The sequence below is a fragment of the Kryptolebias marmoratus genome, linkage group LG3 (genome assembly GCF_001649575.2).
Source record: "Kryptolebias marmoratus isolate JLee-2015 linkage group LG3, ASM164957v2, whole genome shotgun sequence".
Lineage (NCBI taxonomy): Eukaryota > Metazoa > Chordata > Actinopteri > Cyprinodontiformes > Rivulidae > Kryptolebias > Kryptolebias marmoratus.
In genome coordinates, this window is record NC_051432.1 from 11,210,312 (window position 1) to 11,224,978 (window position 14,667).

Sequence of the window (14,667 nt, forward strand, 5' to 3'; positions counted from 1 at the left end):
CCACCCCAAGGGCCCACAAGGCCAGCCCCCAAACCACCCACCTTCACTATGTGACGGAGCCGATTAAGGGAGCCCAAAGAGATTGATCCAATGTGTCGGCAGATGCTGTTTCAAGACTAATATGATCTAACAGAAGATTTTTATACTGATTAATGCTAAGATTATTTTTATTTTTCCAATTTAGAAGTATGGTTTTTTTTGCGATGCATAAGGCAGTGAAAATCATGCGACATGTATTTTTCTCCAGGGAGATGTCTTCAAAGGAAGCCAGTAAGCAAACAGACGGAGAAAGAGGAATATTGCATTTCAAACATTTAGACAAGTCTTCACAGACCTGGACCCAGCATCAATTTCTAACCTCTTATCAATATAATGAAGATTTTACCACGCTCTTGAGGGCAAATTATTGCAGAAAATAAAGTAAGGCAACCAGACAGAGTTGAGCTGTCAACAGACAGTAGATTTTACTAATACAGCAAACTTGTTCTTGTGTTTCTTAAAAAGAGAGTCAATTTTCAGTGAATATTTGATTTGATTATTAGGTTTATCCCAAAGGGAGACTTAGTTTTTCCCACTGGCCATCACTAAATACTGTTGTGGTTGCAAAAATACAACTGAAGTTAAAAGTTGCTAAGAGAGATTAAAGATAAATAATTAATGATGTACTTACAGTAAATGTGGCAACCTCTCTATAGTGGGAAGCCTTTGTCAGAGGGTGCTGACATCAGATAAGCTGTACAGAGTTAAGTCACTATGATAAATAAAGATCTACGTTTGTTTTCTTGTATTTATAGCATAAGAAAATTGGAAGCAACACAGCAGGAAAGGGAAATACTAATAGAATGCTTGAATATGAAGCCTTGACTTTTTTACAAATGGCTCTTCAGTGTTGGAAATATAATTTAAGGATCTTGATTATTTGATCAGAAAACTAACAGTTTCTTTTTTTTTCCTCCATGTGTTTCAGACTTTGTGCGTCATCAATCCATTCCTATTCAGTCCATGTCAGCGGACATCTTTTCCTTTAAAGATGACATCTATGTGGCCATGGCTGCCCCGAACTCCAACAGCTGTGTGATCATGGAGTGGGATCACATCGAAATGAATTTCAGAAAGTTTGACAATATAACAGGTTTGGCAACTTTTTTGTTGTTGTTTTTAGCTTGATGACATGGGTGACTAGACCACAAAACAACAACTAATTCATCCCCTATGCCACAAAAAATAGTTTACCTGCATAGAGCCACAAATCTTCACTGGCATTTACAAGCAACAGTTCAGATTCCAGTGTCCATTTCACATTCATGTCCTGCATGTACTGCATAATAGCAGGTATGTACCCTTTAGGTACCAGGGTACAAAGTTCATAGTTACCTGACCTGAATGTACCCTGTAAGTACGCAGTCAGTACCCCCGTAAAGGTACTGGGCTGTATTATGTATTGTGTTCCACCTTTTTAATTTTTGGATACATCTTTCAGTATAATGCAACAGCACTGTACAGAGTTTGAACTGCTTTAAAATCAGTATTTGATGTGACAATCTTTATTCTCCAGCACAGTTTGAACTCATTCTTGTACTTTCTCTAAGTAGTCTTCAGGGAAAGAGCTTCAGGTTTAGCTCACTGGTCAGAATCAGCTGAATATGAGACAGCTGTTCATTTTATTTCATTAAAAAGTTTCCTATAAGATTAGGAGAAGAAACTCTCTTCAAGGTGTACATTTTGGCTGTTAAAACATTTCAGACTTTTCATAAGAAAAGCGACAAAATACACTAACAGAATATCATGGAAAATGATCTAAAGAGCGTGACCAGAATTCAGGATAAATGTCTGCAGAAAGAACATAAAACTGTTGGGGAAGTTGAAAAGCACTGATATTTGAACTTATTGTTGGGTTTTGGTCTTGTCATCCAAATTCATAGAGAAACATTTTCATGTTCTTGAGTGCTATTACCACAAGCAACCCTCTTCCTCACAGGGAAATCTGTCGTTGGGTGCAAGTCCTTTCTGATTGCAAACCACGTGTTGATAATCATCACTCAGCTCTTTGGTGGCTCCCACATCTTCAAGTTTGACGAGAAACAGAACAAGTTCACCAAGTTTCAAACCATCGAGGTCTTCAACATCTCGAAGCCCAATGATATGGAGGTCTTTCAAATGGATGATGACTGGTATTTTTTGATTGTGGATAGTTCCAAGGCGGGCCTGTCTACTCTCTACAAGTGGACTGACCAACCAGACCGCAACGAAACTGGTTTCTACTCCTACCAGTTTCTCCACGAATGGTTCCGCGATACAGATGCTGAGTTTGTTGAGGTGGATGGGAAGTTCTATCTGATCTTAGCCAGTCGCTCACAGTCGCCAGTCATCTACCTGTGGAACAAAAGCACCCTGAAGTTCACGTTCCACAGTGAAATCCCATATGTGGACGACGTGGTGTCTGTCAAAGCTTTTCGAGTCAAAGGTGACTTGTATCTGGCCCTGGCTTGCTACATCGGGGACTCCAAAGTCGTCAAGTGGGCCAACAAGCAGTTCACGGAGGTGCAGGCCCTTCCCTCTCGGGGAGCGATGATCCTCCAGCCTTTCACCTTCTCAGACAGACACTACCTCGCGCTCGGCAGCGATTACTCCTTCACGCAGATCCACCTCTGGGATGCCGAGACCAAGACGTTTCACAAGTTTAAGGATGTTTACGTGCAGTCGCCGCGCTCGTTTACTGTGGTGACCACAGAACGGAGGAGTTTCATTTTCTCCTCCAGCCTGAAGGGAAAATCAATAGTGTTTGAGCATATATTTGTAGATCTAAGCTTGTAAATCAAAACTTGTGTGTTGGCCACTTAGATCAATTATGAGCATATGCCACAAAGGAATCTAACATGCTGTATAATCAGTACTCATGCAATCAAATTCATAGTTTTTGGGTTCCGATTAAAATTGTTGGCAATTTTCTGCAAATCTGGGAAATTTCAAGCAATTGTGGACTGCCCTTTATACTCCATGCTTCATGACTGATGATTTGGCTGATGTGGTACTAACTATTGATAACTATTTGACAGAAAATGACTTTACATATGACTAGACTACCGCTTTAAAGCCAAAGCTTGGGATCTTATAGCAAAAGCAATCTTTGAACTGAAATTGCATGAAGATCTCTTTATGGCGAAATGCAAAGTATTCTTAAATCCCCCACAAGCAGACAGGGATCGTCCATTCTGGAGACTGTGGACCAGCCCATATAGTCAGAGTCAGGTTTTAAATGTTGTATAATTGTATAAATGTAAAAACTCACTGTAGAGGCTATGCTTGTTAACTAAACCTGACAAACTAAAATGGGATAAAATAGGAACATAATAATTGAGAAACCAAACCGTTTTGGACGAGATGAAAGTGTGCCAGCTGCCTCCAGAAAAGCCCTCCAGCCCCAATAATGGTGATGTTTAGAGATTATGCTAAATTTTAGGTATTTCTGTCAAGTATGATTCAGTATAATAAAAAAGAAACTGTGAATGATCAGTCAAAAACTTTATAGCTATCTCATCCCACTAACTCATGTGATTGTTACAAAGTGCAAACACTTTTCTTCTCAATCATAACCAAAAAGAATGTAGTAGAAAAAATAGTATGATCTTAAGTGTGCAATATTCATAACAAGCTAATATATGACTATGCTACTGAGTGCCTGATTAATAGCAAAAGAAAAAATAGAAATAAACTATTTATTACTATGCAAGGTGTAAAACACTGGGTGTCTGTACGGAGGAACAATAAAATGTTGTGTGCTGAAATAATAACTTCAAATGTTGTCCTGGAAATATTTTCCACGGTGAGAAGCATTTCCTGTTAAAGATTTGTTTACAGAATAGAAACTGGGATTTTTCACACAGCGCAATGGTCTTCCTAGACCAAGTACAAGCCATGTGTTTTTGTAATACTGTCACATTTCTTGGCAGAAGTTGCCCTTTTTTGTTCTTCCAACATTTCTCACGTCTAAACTCGATGTGCTGTATGTTTCTCCAGTTTACTAACCCTAAAGCAGTAATTAAAAAGTAAATTTGTCAACTCTGCAACTAGAGTTCATTGTAGGTTTGTGAAAATGCATAATAAAGATCATTCGACAAAACTTATCATAATAAATTGTTTGATTTTGTCGTCAAATGTACAGACAGTGAAGTGTGATCATGAAACAAAAACACCAGAACTCCAGACAGACTGAATTGAAAATGCAGTGTTTCCTGTCTGAGGCTGATTTTACTTCAGGCTGCAGCAGCAGAAGAACAAAATTGTCTGGGACAATTTTAAATAGTGATTGTTTCGGTTTTAATTTTAATATAAAAAGGCAATGTGAAAAATGCTATATAAACTCCAGTCAAGAACCTTTTACATACAGTCAACAGCAGTCAGGTTAATGGTTTATCTTTGTTTCTTCTTCATCTTTTTGTAAATCTCACGCAGAAAATACTTAAAGATCATATTTTAAATAACTAAAAGTTAAGTATATAAGAGAGGTGCCAAATCTAAAAAGAAAGAAAAAAAAACAACTACTGAAACTAACTACAAAAAGTGCTGAATAATTTTGCTAATATTATCTGACAAGCTGAAATGCAGTTAAAGTTAAAATGATCCGAACAAAAGCTAATATTTGCTAAAGTTAAAAGTAGCAATGGCTAAAATTACCAAAACAACAAATAAAAACTAAAACCAGCAGTGCAGTAGTTAAAATTTTTCTATGAGGTAAAAAAAACTATAAATTCATTTAAATAATATAATAAGTATAAACGTTATAAATACAAAAATCATAGCTGTTGATACCTGAATGACTGAAATAGTTAAAAGTAAGTATTAAGAGTCCAAAAACGTACAGAAAAAAAATATAAACAAGAAAAACAAAAGTGTGAATGCTGACAGAATTCATACAACTACTTCTGACTTGTAAAGTAGTTGAAAAGACGATAAAGCGCACTTGAACATGACGGCTAGCGCGAACTATACCGTAAAAGTTGGATTTACCAGCGTCCCTGAACGCGTCACGAGGCCGCTCTGACGTCGAAGCTGCGCGGAAGTGCTGCGCACCGCGTCGTCCGCCAGCTAATCCGCGTCCGTGATGCAGAATGTCCCTGAATCCAGCAGAACTAAGGCAGCGGTGCAAAAATAAAACTCAGCTTGTGTGTGTGGTGTTATTTGTTTATTTTTATTTTTAACCTTGAACCGGTTGGGACATGGATCCGTCCCGGAGGAGCGAGAGTGACTGGCAGGGGCTGCTCAACGAGGTGAGACTGGACACCGACGGAGGAAAAATAACACTCAGATAGCCACTAATGAGCACTGACGGTGTGATAGATTATTACTGATTTCTCACTTCATTTGCTTTAAACGAAATAGCTGCATTCACAGATGGTTCAAGTATAATCCGATAAAATAGGAAACCACGGAAATCTCAGCTGCTGCAGTATTCTCTAAACCTGTACGTGTTTAAGGAAGTAAATATTTATTTTCCTTCTTGTACCTGCATGAAAGCCAACTGGTTTTACAGATATTGTGTCACAATCAGTACCTTCAGTTGGCATAATTAAAATAGCCCAGTGGAAATAGCTTTGATGCATTTGTGTTTCACTTGCTTGTTTTTTTATTTCATATTAATTCAAATTTCAAAGACTTTAGGTGTAAATGTTATGTTTCACCTGGTGGCTTTTATCTGAGAGCTGGAGGTACAAAATTTACTGAAAGGCAGTGATTTTCACAAGCTGCCAGCTGTCATTATGGTCTAATTATTTCATTTAGTTCAGGTTACACAACCCTGTAAAAATGACAATGGTTTTCGTGATGTAAAAAGAAAAATGAAACCAGAATAAACCATTTTAAATTTTAAACTGTTACTGTGACATGTATCCTGCACGACTGAACTAGAAGTAAAAAAAAAAAATGTTGCGGGGAAAAATGTAATAAAACGGTGTGAAAAGCTGGTTGCAGAAGTGTTCACACCCTGACACTAATACTTTGTTGAAGCACCTTCTGATTTCATTCCAGCCTTTAATCTTAGGAAGGAGTTTGTTACCAGAGTACACCTTGAATTAGAAATATTTAGCCCACTCTTCCTCACTAAAGTGATTGTTTGGGGTTGTAGCTTTTTTTTAAAAGTGGAAGTCCTCCTCATCTTCAGCTTTCTTGCAGTCATCTGAAGATTTTTAGGCCAAAATGTCTTTTTTCATAATTCATCATTCCATCCTCCTTGATTCAAACCCCAGTCCAAGTTAAAGAAAAGCCACAACGCAGCATGATGCTGCCACCACCATGCTTCACTGTGGTCATAGTGTCCTTTTGGCAAACCACAGTGTTCTTCCTGCACCAAACGCACCTTTTGTGTTCAACTGTGGGTTTGTTGAACCGTGACACGTTTTCCCACGTTTTTGGGAAATTTGAAATTTCTTTTTCTTATTTTTGCCATATTTAGCTTGGACTGGATGGGTTTTCTTTGTAGGAAAAAGGCTTTCCTTCCCTGTAGTTCAGCCATATGGAGAACAAAGGAGATCGTTGTCACACGTAGAGAACAAGCAGCACTTGTCAGAAATTCCTGCAGCTCCTTCAGTGTTGCTGTAAGCCTCTCTGCAGCCTCCCTGCCCACTTTCTGTCTCATCTTTTCATCTATTTATTGAAGCAATGTCCATCTCTCTCTCTCTCTCTTTCTCTTTACATTTGACAACTGATTTCTCTCTATCTTCCACTGGTTAACTAATGCTGGAGGTGCAATTTATAACTTTCTCCCAACTGACTTCTTTTTGTCACCCGCCTCCAAAGGCCAAAGATGATTGTTTTTTTTCCTGTTGGTTCATTTGTCTGTACCGTTAGCTAAATATCTCATCAACCAGTGGCCACATTTTAATGAAACTCATAAAGAAATCATTGGACGATTTTCTTTTTTCATTTGAAGCTCAATGCCTAATTATTTTTATTTAACATTTCAGGATACAATTCACATTTTATACAGCTAATAATCCCAGTAATCTTTTTTGTTTGTTTTTAATGTTTGTTCTTCTGCGCAGTTCCTGGTTTGCAAGCGCAAGTTGGAGAGTAAGAAAGAGGCTCTCCTGATTCTGTCTAAAGAGTTGGACACCTGCCAGCAGGAGAGGGATCAGTACAAACTGATGGCCAACCAGCTCCGTGAACGGCACCAGGCTCTCAAGAAGAAGTACAGAGAGCTCATTGTAAGCTCAGCCTGGTTCACTTTAAAGGGGCCAGAATGAAAAATACCTTCTCAAGTGTTTTGGAGAGTGATTATATAATCTTTGTTTGTCCAATTATCAGGATGGAGACCCCTCTCTGCCTCCTGAAAAAAGGAACCAAGTGAGTACTGTTACCCAGGTTTTATTGTTTATACAATACTGCTCAAGAAAAAATGAATTCTTAACATTGACGGAGACACCAGAGGCTCAGCAGAATAATGCGCACGCAGCACGTCTGAGCTTGCTGACATAGGGCTCGAGCCAAACGGATGAGACGGTATTAATGACGGTGTTAAATCCTGCTGAGTCACGCTCTCTGCTGGTGGAGAACCTGGGCTTTTTGCATGTATTGGGGTTGGAAAAAAATCCCAGCTTTGCTTCACGTGGGATAATGTCGCTCTCCGTTGGTTTCCTGCTCAGGTGAATTTAGCTCAGCTGCTGAGGGACTCCAGAGAAAAGAGCACCCAACTCTCCGAGGAGGTCAAGGAGCTCAAACAGAGACTGGTGGAGGCTCAGGGCGACAACAAGGTACACTGACAAACGCCGTCAGCGTCAGTGAGGGACTGCGGGGGAAACTCTTGAAATCTTTCCCTAATGTCGGTTCTCACAGCTCCTACGGATGACGATCACCAAGCAGAGGCTGGGAGACGAGGAGGTCGGCGCTCGACACTTTCCTGCACACGAGAGGGAAGATCTGGTCAGGCAGCTGGAACAGGCGAGGGAACAGGTGAGGGCTGGCTGCTGCGTTCAGATACTCTGAATGATTTGTCATGGCTTGATCAGCTATTACTTTATTGGCTGTGAGGTACAGCTGAAAGATTTGAATCACTAAAGGCTGGAGTTTGAACTGATTCCTGCCATGACTGATTCCAATACGTATGACACAAGGTAGAAAAAGATATTATCGTCATTGTTCAAAGCAGTGGTGGTGGTTTTAATATCATGATTAAAGAAATGAAACTCCAGTCAGTTCTTCTATGATACTATAATAACAGGAGGCTCTCTGTAAAGTACATGTTTTATGTTTGCCGCAGTAAAATTAGATAAAAACAAGATAAATGAGGTAATAAACCATAGCATCAGTAGCTTGTTCCACAGTGTTTATGTGTGTGTGTTGGTATTTCGCTGCAGAATGAGGTGTTGGAGCACAGCGTGAAGTCGCTCACAGACGAGCTGCAGGACGTCCGAGCAGAGCGGGACGTGTTCCAGCAGAAGGCTCATCGGCTCAACGTTGAGATGAACCACATCCTCGGCAACGACGAGATTCGCCTTTTAGACATAGATGCACTCTGCATGGAGAACAGGTTGGAGGGCTTTTTTTTTTTTGTTTGTTTGTTTTTTAAATCTGTTCACACATAATTTGTAGACTATTGAATGCTGGCAAGGTGACTATCCGAATCTAGCATTTAACTAAAACAAACTACAATACTGTGATATTTAGGTTTTATTTAATCACAACCTGAAGCCTTTTTTTGTTTTACCAGCCTTTCTTGGCTTGATGATTTTGTTTTGAATCAATCAATACAATGTTGTTTAGGTATTTACATGAGCGACTGAATCAGTTTCAAGAAGAGGTCAACCTGCTCAAAAGTAACCTGGTCAAGTACAAGGTACCTATATCATCTTCTTCTGAATTTTTTTTCCCAGTTTATATGTGCATTTCTATGTTTTATAATATTTCCCAATTGTCTTTGGATTTTATTAAAACGCTTAGTTTCTTTCATTTTCACAATTCATTGACAAAATTAAACCTTTATTCTTTGGACGTGTGTCAGAGTGCTCTGGAGAGCAGGAAGAACTCTAAAATCAGCGGCAAACCCAACAGTAGCGCTCTGACTGGAGTGCTTTCTGCTAAACAAGGTCAGAAGATTCATTTTAAAAAATGCATGCATTTATTAATCTAAAGAGGCTCTAATACAGTATTACTGGAGAAAGAAACTGAATTGTTTCTACTGATGGTGGTTTTGCAGTGAAGGAGCTGTTGCTGTCGGAGGAAAACGGCTGCAGTTTGCCCGTGACTCCTCAGTCCATCTCAGACCTGAAGTCTCTGGCCACGGCTCTGCTGGAAACGATCCACGAGAAGAACATGGTGATCCAGCACCAACGCCAAATCAACAAGTACTGACGCTCATGCTGCGCCTTCGAATTTCTCTCTGATTATTCTGTTGGATATCATTTGTGCAGATGCTCCCAGGCAGAACTCGAATATTTAATTGTCATTCTGACTTTTTTTATTTTTTTCCTTTCTTGTTAGGATTCTTGGAAATCGAGTAGCAGAGCTTGAGAAGAAGCTAAAAACCCTTGAGATGTCTGGACTATGGAGCCTTCCAGGTGGCTATAAGTGTCTCAGTGTACAGAATTGAGACATGTTTTTGTCTCTAGCTTGCAATCTAAACTCTTGTTTACAATAATTTCCTCTTCGTCTCCTGCTCTTTTTCTTCTTGCTACCCGGAGGCCTGACTTATAATGTATCTCTTGGAGTATTTGGAAGTATGTTCCTCTGAGAATTAAAATCTGAATCTTATCTTTTTCTGTTACTCCTCATATCTGCCAGCATTTACTGGTTTTAACTACTTTTATGGTTTTAATTATTGCACTTTAAAGGCAAAAAGTGATGTAAATTAACTAACTTTGGATGTTTGATCATAGGAGGAAAAGACACCATCATCCTGAACACACACAAACCTGAAACAGATGAATCTCCTGGACAGGAAGGTGAATATTCAGTGGAAGTTTGTGTTTGTCTTTATCCATCGATCAGGAAATTGGATCTGTTGAATATTATTCTCCTTTCTGTTCCCGCAGGTCTAAATGATCCTGAAAGCACACCCAAGGCTCAGGAAGACACTCCAAACCAAGGCAGTGAAACACCGGCTGTGTCCGACTTTCAAGCAGAAGCTCCGTCACCACTGTCCGGCACCGAGACATCGCAGCGGAACGATTCCCAGCACCCGGCTGAGGGAGAGCCAGCTGACCCTGGAACAGATGCAGCAAACGGCGAAGATTTTCACCAAAGTGATCAGTCCCAAATCAGAATGGAGTTTACTGACTTATCAGCAGAAGATGAGCACGTGAGCGACTCCGCTCCTGACGCAGCGCATCTGAGCGAACTCCATCCATCATCAGATCCCTGCCAGCTGTCAGAGAGCTCCGAGCCAATCAGGGGAGGAGAAGATGGGTCAGGAGAAGGCAGTGGAGGGCTGGAAACGGTTGAGACGGAGTCTTTTATAAAAGATGACAATAGAATGGTTTTACCTACGACTGAATGTGAAACGCTGCAGGAGGTCGTCCAGCCAAACCAGGAAGATGTTTGTAACGGCCGGGACACATAAAGTCTCTCATGAGTTGTCTCGTAGTGTTTAGAGAAGCGGACATAACCACTCCAGTGTGTCTCCTGTAGCTCCACCTTAAAAACGAATCAGATCCTGCCCGCGGGATATCCAGACAACACATCTGTGTGCGATTAGTGAACAGCCCGTTTCATAACCATGGCCTCTAATTTGCTGATGCAACAAGCCCCTCCCTCCCCACTGCTGGCTGTTGGGTTTTCTCCCTTTTATCAATAAATGTATAAAATATTAAGAGAGGAGAAAAATGATTTATTATGGAGGTTGGCAAAAAAAGGGCCTCAGTCTGAAGATTTACTCGTATAAACGTCATTGGAGAGGCTGAACTTAACAGTGAGGAGTGAACTATAAACCTGCTGCTAACTCTGGATACACCCATTGAAATTTTGTTTCTTACAGGAACAAAATCCTAGAAAAAAAAAAGCAACAAATTGCAGTTTCTGCTGATGTTTAGGGTTATTTAAAATGCGCATATTTGTCAGAAACTTCAACTTTCCGTACGCATTGCACGGAAGACCTCCAAGAAACTTCCTAAATCGTATTTATCACAACGTTAACATTCAGCTGCGGTGAACTCCGTTTCAGCAAGGCACAATTTTCTATTTTCATACAAAACATGGACACCAAGCAGTCTTTTTTTTATTAGATTTACAATGTGATATTGTTTAATATAGTTTTTTTTTTGTTTTTCAAGAAAGTTGTTAAGTCTTAAAAACTATAATCATAGAAAGTATATTCACATATGTGTAAGCACTGCTTCACCACATGCTGTTAATTTCATTAAATATATTAAATGATCTTTTATGCTTTCTCATCATTTACAGATACGACATACTGTGCTTAACATGAATTTGGTCAAAATATTCTTTACAGACCCACAAGATTGCACAATAAAGCCAATTGTTTATTACAGACGATGAGGTTTCATCCTTAATTGTAAAAATAAACTCTCACCAGATGCAGGGGTGGGTAATCCTGGTCCTCGAGGGCCACCATCCTGCATGTTTTACTTGGTTCTCTGCTCCAACACACCTGATTTGAATCAATGGGTGATTAACAGGCTTCTGCAGAACATGAAGAGGTGATTTAACCACTGAATCAGGTGTGTTGGAGCAGGGAAACAAGTAAAACAGGCAGGACAGTGGCCCTCGAGGACCAGGATTGGTCCTCGAAACATCCCAGGATCACTCGAATCATCGAAATTCATCACTGATTTGTTAAAAGTCCACAACTATCTCCTGACAATTTCTTTTAAGGTTTCAGTTTGTTGGACTGCCCAACTACCTGCAGCACTTACATGGAAAAAAAAAAGAACAGTTTCTACGCATTTAACAGGATGTTGAAAAATCTTTATTAGACAAAAGTACAAAACATTGAATGGGCACCAAGACAGTAGCTGTGTGCTGAGCAGAACGTCCCACTGCTGTGGGTCTAATTCCTCCTGAGCTGCTGAGCATACAGCTTGTGTTGTGCGTTCCACAGATCGGGGGAAGAAATCCCAATAATACAGCAGGCAAGCCTTCGGCCTGCGTTCCCATGCAACAGGCTGCCAGCGTCTCCACCCTGGCCCAGGTCATCCATCTTTTCATGGAGCACCACTGCTCTCCCGAGCACAGACAGCCCTCCAAACAGGGTCGCCTCAGATTCTAGCAGCGCGCCGATCCTTCCCTGCTGAGGGGCAAAGTTACCGAAGTCCCCTGGGTGGTTGGGGTGATCCATACCACTCGGGTTGTAGTGGCCTCCGGTGGAGTCACATCCCCGGCTCAGGTCTCCGTACTGATGGATGTGAACGGCTCTGGGCTCCGGAGGGCCCTCTTTGGGGAAGCCGTTGAAGCGGAGGAGGACTTGGAGTCTTCCCTGAGGCTCCTGTTTGAACAGCACCTGACCATAGACTTTGGGCAGACCCTCCTCGGGGAGCGAGGTGCTGGGTCTCACTTTGCAAGCCGCATACAGGGTGCCATTGTGCTGGGTGACCTCTGGTGGAAGCAGGGTATCAGTGTGTCCTGAGACACAGTGCTGGAGGCCTGCCAGCAAAACCAACAGAGCAGTTTCCAGCACGCTCACTGACCTAAAACACACCAGAACGAGACAAACAGATTGCATAAAATAGGTTAAATAAGCCACAAAGCAGCTAAGAAGCAATTCAGGCAGTAGACAGATCCTTTACATGGATGTTTTGTTTACAGGTCAGGGTTTCAGCTGCAGTGTTAGCCTACAGCATATATTTAATGTACCTGTGATCTTCACAGCAGCTCTTTTTATGTTCAACAAAAAACACATAGTTAAAATGTTTGGGGTTTTTTTTAGTTATTTTTTTCAAGTGGGAGGGTCTAAAACTAATAAACAGCCTGTTTTAATGAGGCGACATGAATGACGCAATGAAATAAAAGCACGCTCAACTTACCCGTGGAAGAGCATGGTGGTGTCCGTGAAGGCAGCAGAAGCGATAAAAAAAAACCTTTAGGTTGATCGAAAACGCTGTTCGGATCCTGAAGTCCTGTCAGTCTGACTGAAGCAAAAAGTGTGGAGGCTCATATAAGAAGAAGGCGTTTCTGACGGGGGGCGGAGCGGCTTTTTTTTCTCCCTCTTGTTTTTTTGTTTTTTTCCTCGTTTTTTTTGTAAGTAAATTTGTGTTTTTGCTGCGCATGAGCTCAGAGGCGCTTGTTTGCCGAATAAACCTGCAATTATAGAAGTCTGGAGTTTGCTGTAAGTTCAATTTTCTTTGCTGTACTTAGTCAAAACATGACTAATGGTGTCGATTCTAATTACAGTCCATTATAGCTTTGTGTAAGCCTGAATAACAGTTTTATGCTGCAGCTAAAATAGTTATAATCTTGTTACATGTGTTGGTGATGCGTTTGAGGAATAATATATCCTTACACTTTAAACTGTAGTTTCTGCAGTTTTATGCACTTTGCCCTACAATTTGAATGAAGCTGCCACTCATTCAGTATTGATTTAAACATTTAAATGTGTTGATATGTTGCCACAGTCTCTAATATTCTCACTAAAGTTCTGTTTTATAGAATCCATAGAGTCTGCCTGCAGTCAGTGCTTAAATATAGTGCCTTGCATCCCTTTTTGTTGTCTTACTGCTTTGTTACCTTACAATCTGGAATTTAATTTAATTAAAATCAATAATTCTCCAAAAGATGTGTCAGATGAATGAAGTTAAATGTGTGGAATAGTTTTGAGTTATTAAAAAGGGGTAAATAAATTGAAAAGTTGTGCATACGTATGTGTTCAGTCCCTTTGCTTTCAAGTCCCAATCACTATCTACAGGAGCCACAAAATAAGTTTAATCAACACTCAGACCCTAAACACTCTGAAAGAGCAACACTCCTCTCGTTTGAGGAGAACCAGTTAAATGTCCTGGATTGAAACAGTCAAAGTCAAGACCTCAATCCAGCTGAAAGTCTGTGGTTTGATTTAAAGATTGTTGGGAACAAGCAGTGCCCATCCAGCCTGAAGGAGCTGCAACAGTTGGTCCTGAAGAATGGACAAAAAGCCCAGAGGCCAGATGGACCAGGCTCAAGGAGATAGATGTGATGCACCATGGTAGTAAACGTGTCCCTGTCAAAATGTTTTAAGACATATTACTGGTGTCAAATTAAAAATACACACATATATTCAAAAAGATCTTAGTTTTGTTACTATTTTCAGGTATGTTTGTTTGAAATTAGATTTACACAACACATCGACTGCTTTGAAAGTTATTTGTGTGTAGCTTGTGCATTTTGAAATCTTGCTCCATAAAATTGCAATATATATTTTAAATAATGTTATTAGAATAAGAATGATACTTCTCAATGAAGTGGAATGCAATGTCCTTTGGCACAGGGCTTAAATAAATGAATTTGATCATAAGAGTTGCTAGTTATCTCCTTGAAGACATATGTGAATATATACAGGTGCTGGTCATAAAATTAGAATATCATGAAAAAGTAGATTTACAAGCAGTAATTCCATTTAAAAAGTGAAACTTGTATATTATATTCATACATTACATACAAACTCATATATTTCAAATGTTTATTTCGTTTAATTTTGATGATTACAAATGACAACAAATGAAAATCTCAAATTCATCATATCAGAAAATT

General features: G+C 40.0%; 4 protein-coding genes across 5 annotated transcripts in view; 3 read left to right on the forward strand and 1 right to left on the reverse strand.

Moving 5' to 3' along the window:
- LOC108232895 (leucine-rich repeat LGI family member 2-like) overlaps window positions 1–4,282 on the forward strand; it is a 9,686-nt gene extending 5,404 nt beyond the window's left edge. The window contains exons 7-8 of the mRNA XM_017411036.3: window positions 968–1,132; window positions 1,979–4,282. Of these exons, the coding sequence (XP_017266525.1) occupies window positions 968–1,132; window positions 1,979–2,814 (1,001 nt within the window). The 3' untranslated portion in view covers window positions 2,815–4,282. The remainder of the gene's footprint in view (window positions 1–967; window positions 1,133–1,978) is intronic.
- A 776-nt stretch (window positions 4,283–5,058) lies between these two features.
- On the forward strand, window positions 5,059–11,363 carry LOC108233443 (coiled-coil domain-containing protein 149). 2 transcript variants are annotated; one of them, XM_017411955.3, is made up of 13 exons: window positions 5,059–5,267; window positions 7,038–7,199; window positions 7,300–7,338; window positions 7,638–7,745; window positions 7,828–7,944; window positions 8,349–8,521; window positions 8,755–8,827; window positions 8,993–9,077; window positions 9,188–9,335; window positions 9,472–9,548; window positions 9,672–9,707; window positions 9,867–9,932; window positions 10,023–11,363. In XM_017411955.3, exons 1-13 carry the CDS (start codon window positions 5,217–5,219, stop codon window positions 10,547–10,549), a joined length of 1,662 nt encoding a protein of 553 aa, XP_017267444.1. In that variant the 5' UTR covers window positions 5,059–5,216; the 3' UTR covers window positions 10,550–11,363. The 2 variants fall into 2 exon arrangements, with proteins under 2 accessions (XP_017267444.1, XP_017267531.1); XM_017412042.3 differs by lacking the exon at window positions 9,672–9,707.
- A 528-nt stretch (window positions 11,364–11,891) lies between these two features.
- LOC108249529 (superoxide dismutase 3) lies at window positions 11,892–13,118 on the reverse strand. Its single transcript, XM_017439015.3, has 2 exons — window positions 12,969–13,118; window positions 11,892–12,632 (listed from the first exon to the last, which is right to left on the reverse strand). The coding sequence occupies exons 1-2, from the start codon at window positions 12,980–12,982 to the stop codon at window positions 11,996–11,998; spliced, it is 651 nt and encodes a 216-aa protein (XP_017294504.1). The 5' UTR covers window positions 12,983–13,118; the 3' UTR covers window positions 11,892–11,995.
- Window positions 13,119–13,138: 20 nt separating this feature from the next.
- Window positions 13,139–14,667, forward strand: part of LOC108231192 (pre-mRNA-splicing factor ATP-dependent RNA helicase DHX15) — a 12,340-nt gene continuing 10,811 nt past the window's right edge. The window contains exon 1 of the mRNA XM_037974974.1: window positions 13,139–13,270. The gene's annotated coding sequence lies outside the window, so the exon portion shown is untranslated. The remainder of the gene's footprint in view (window positions 13,271–14,667) is intronic.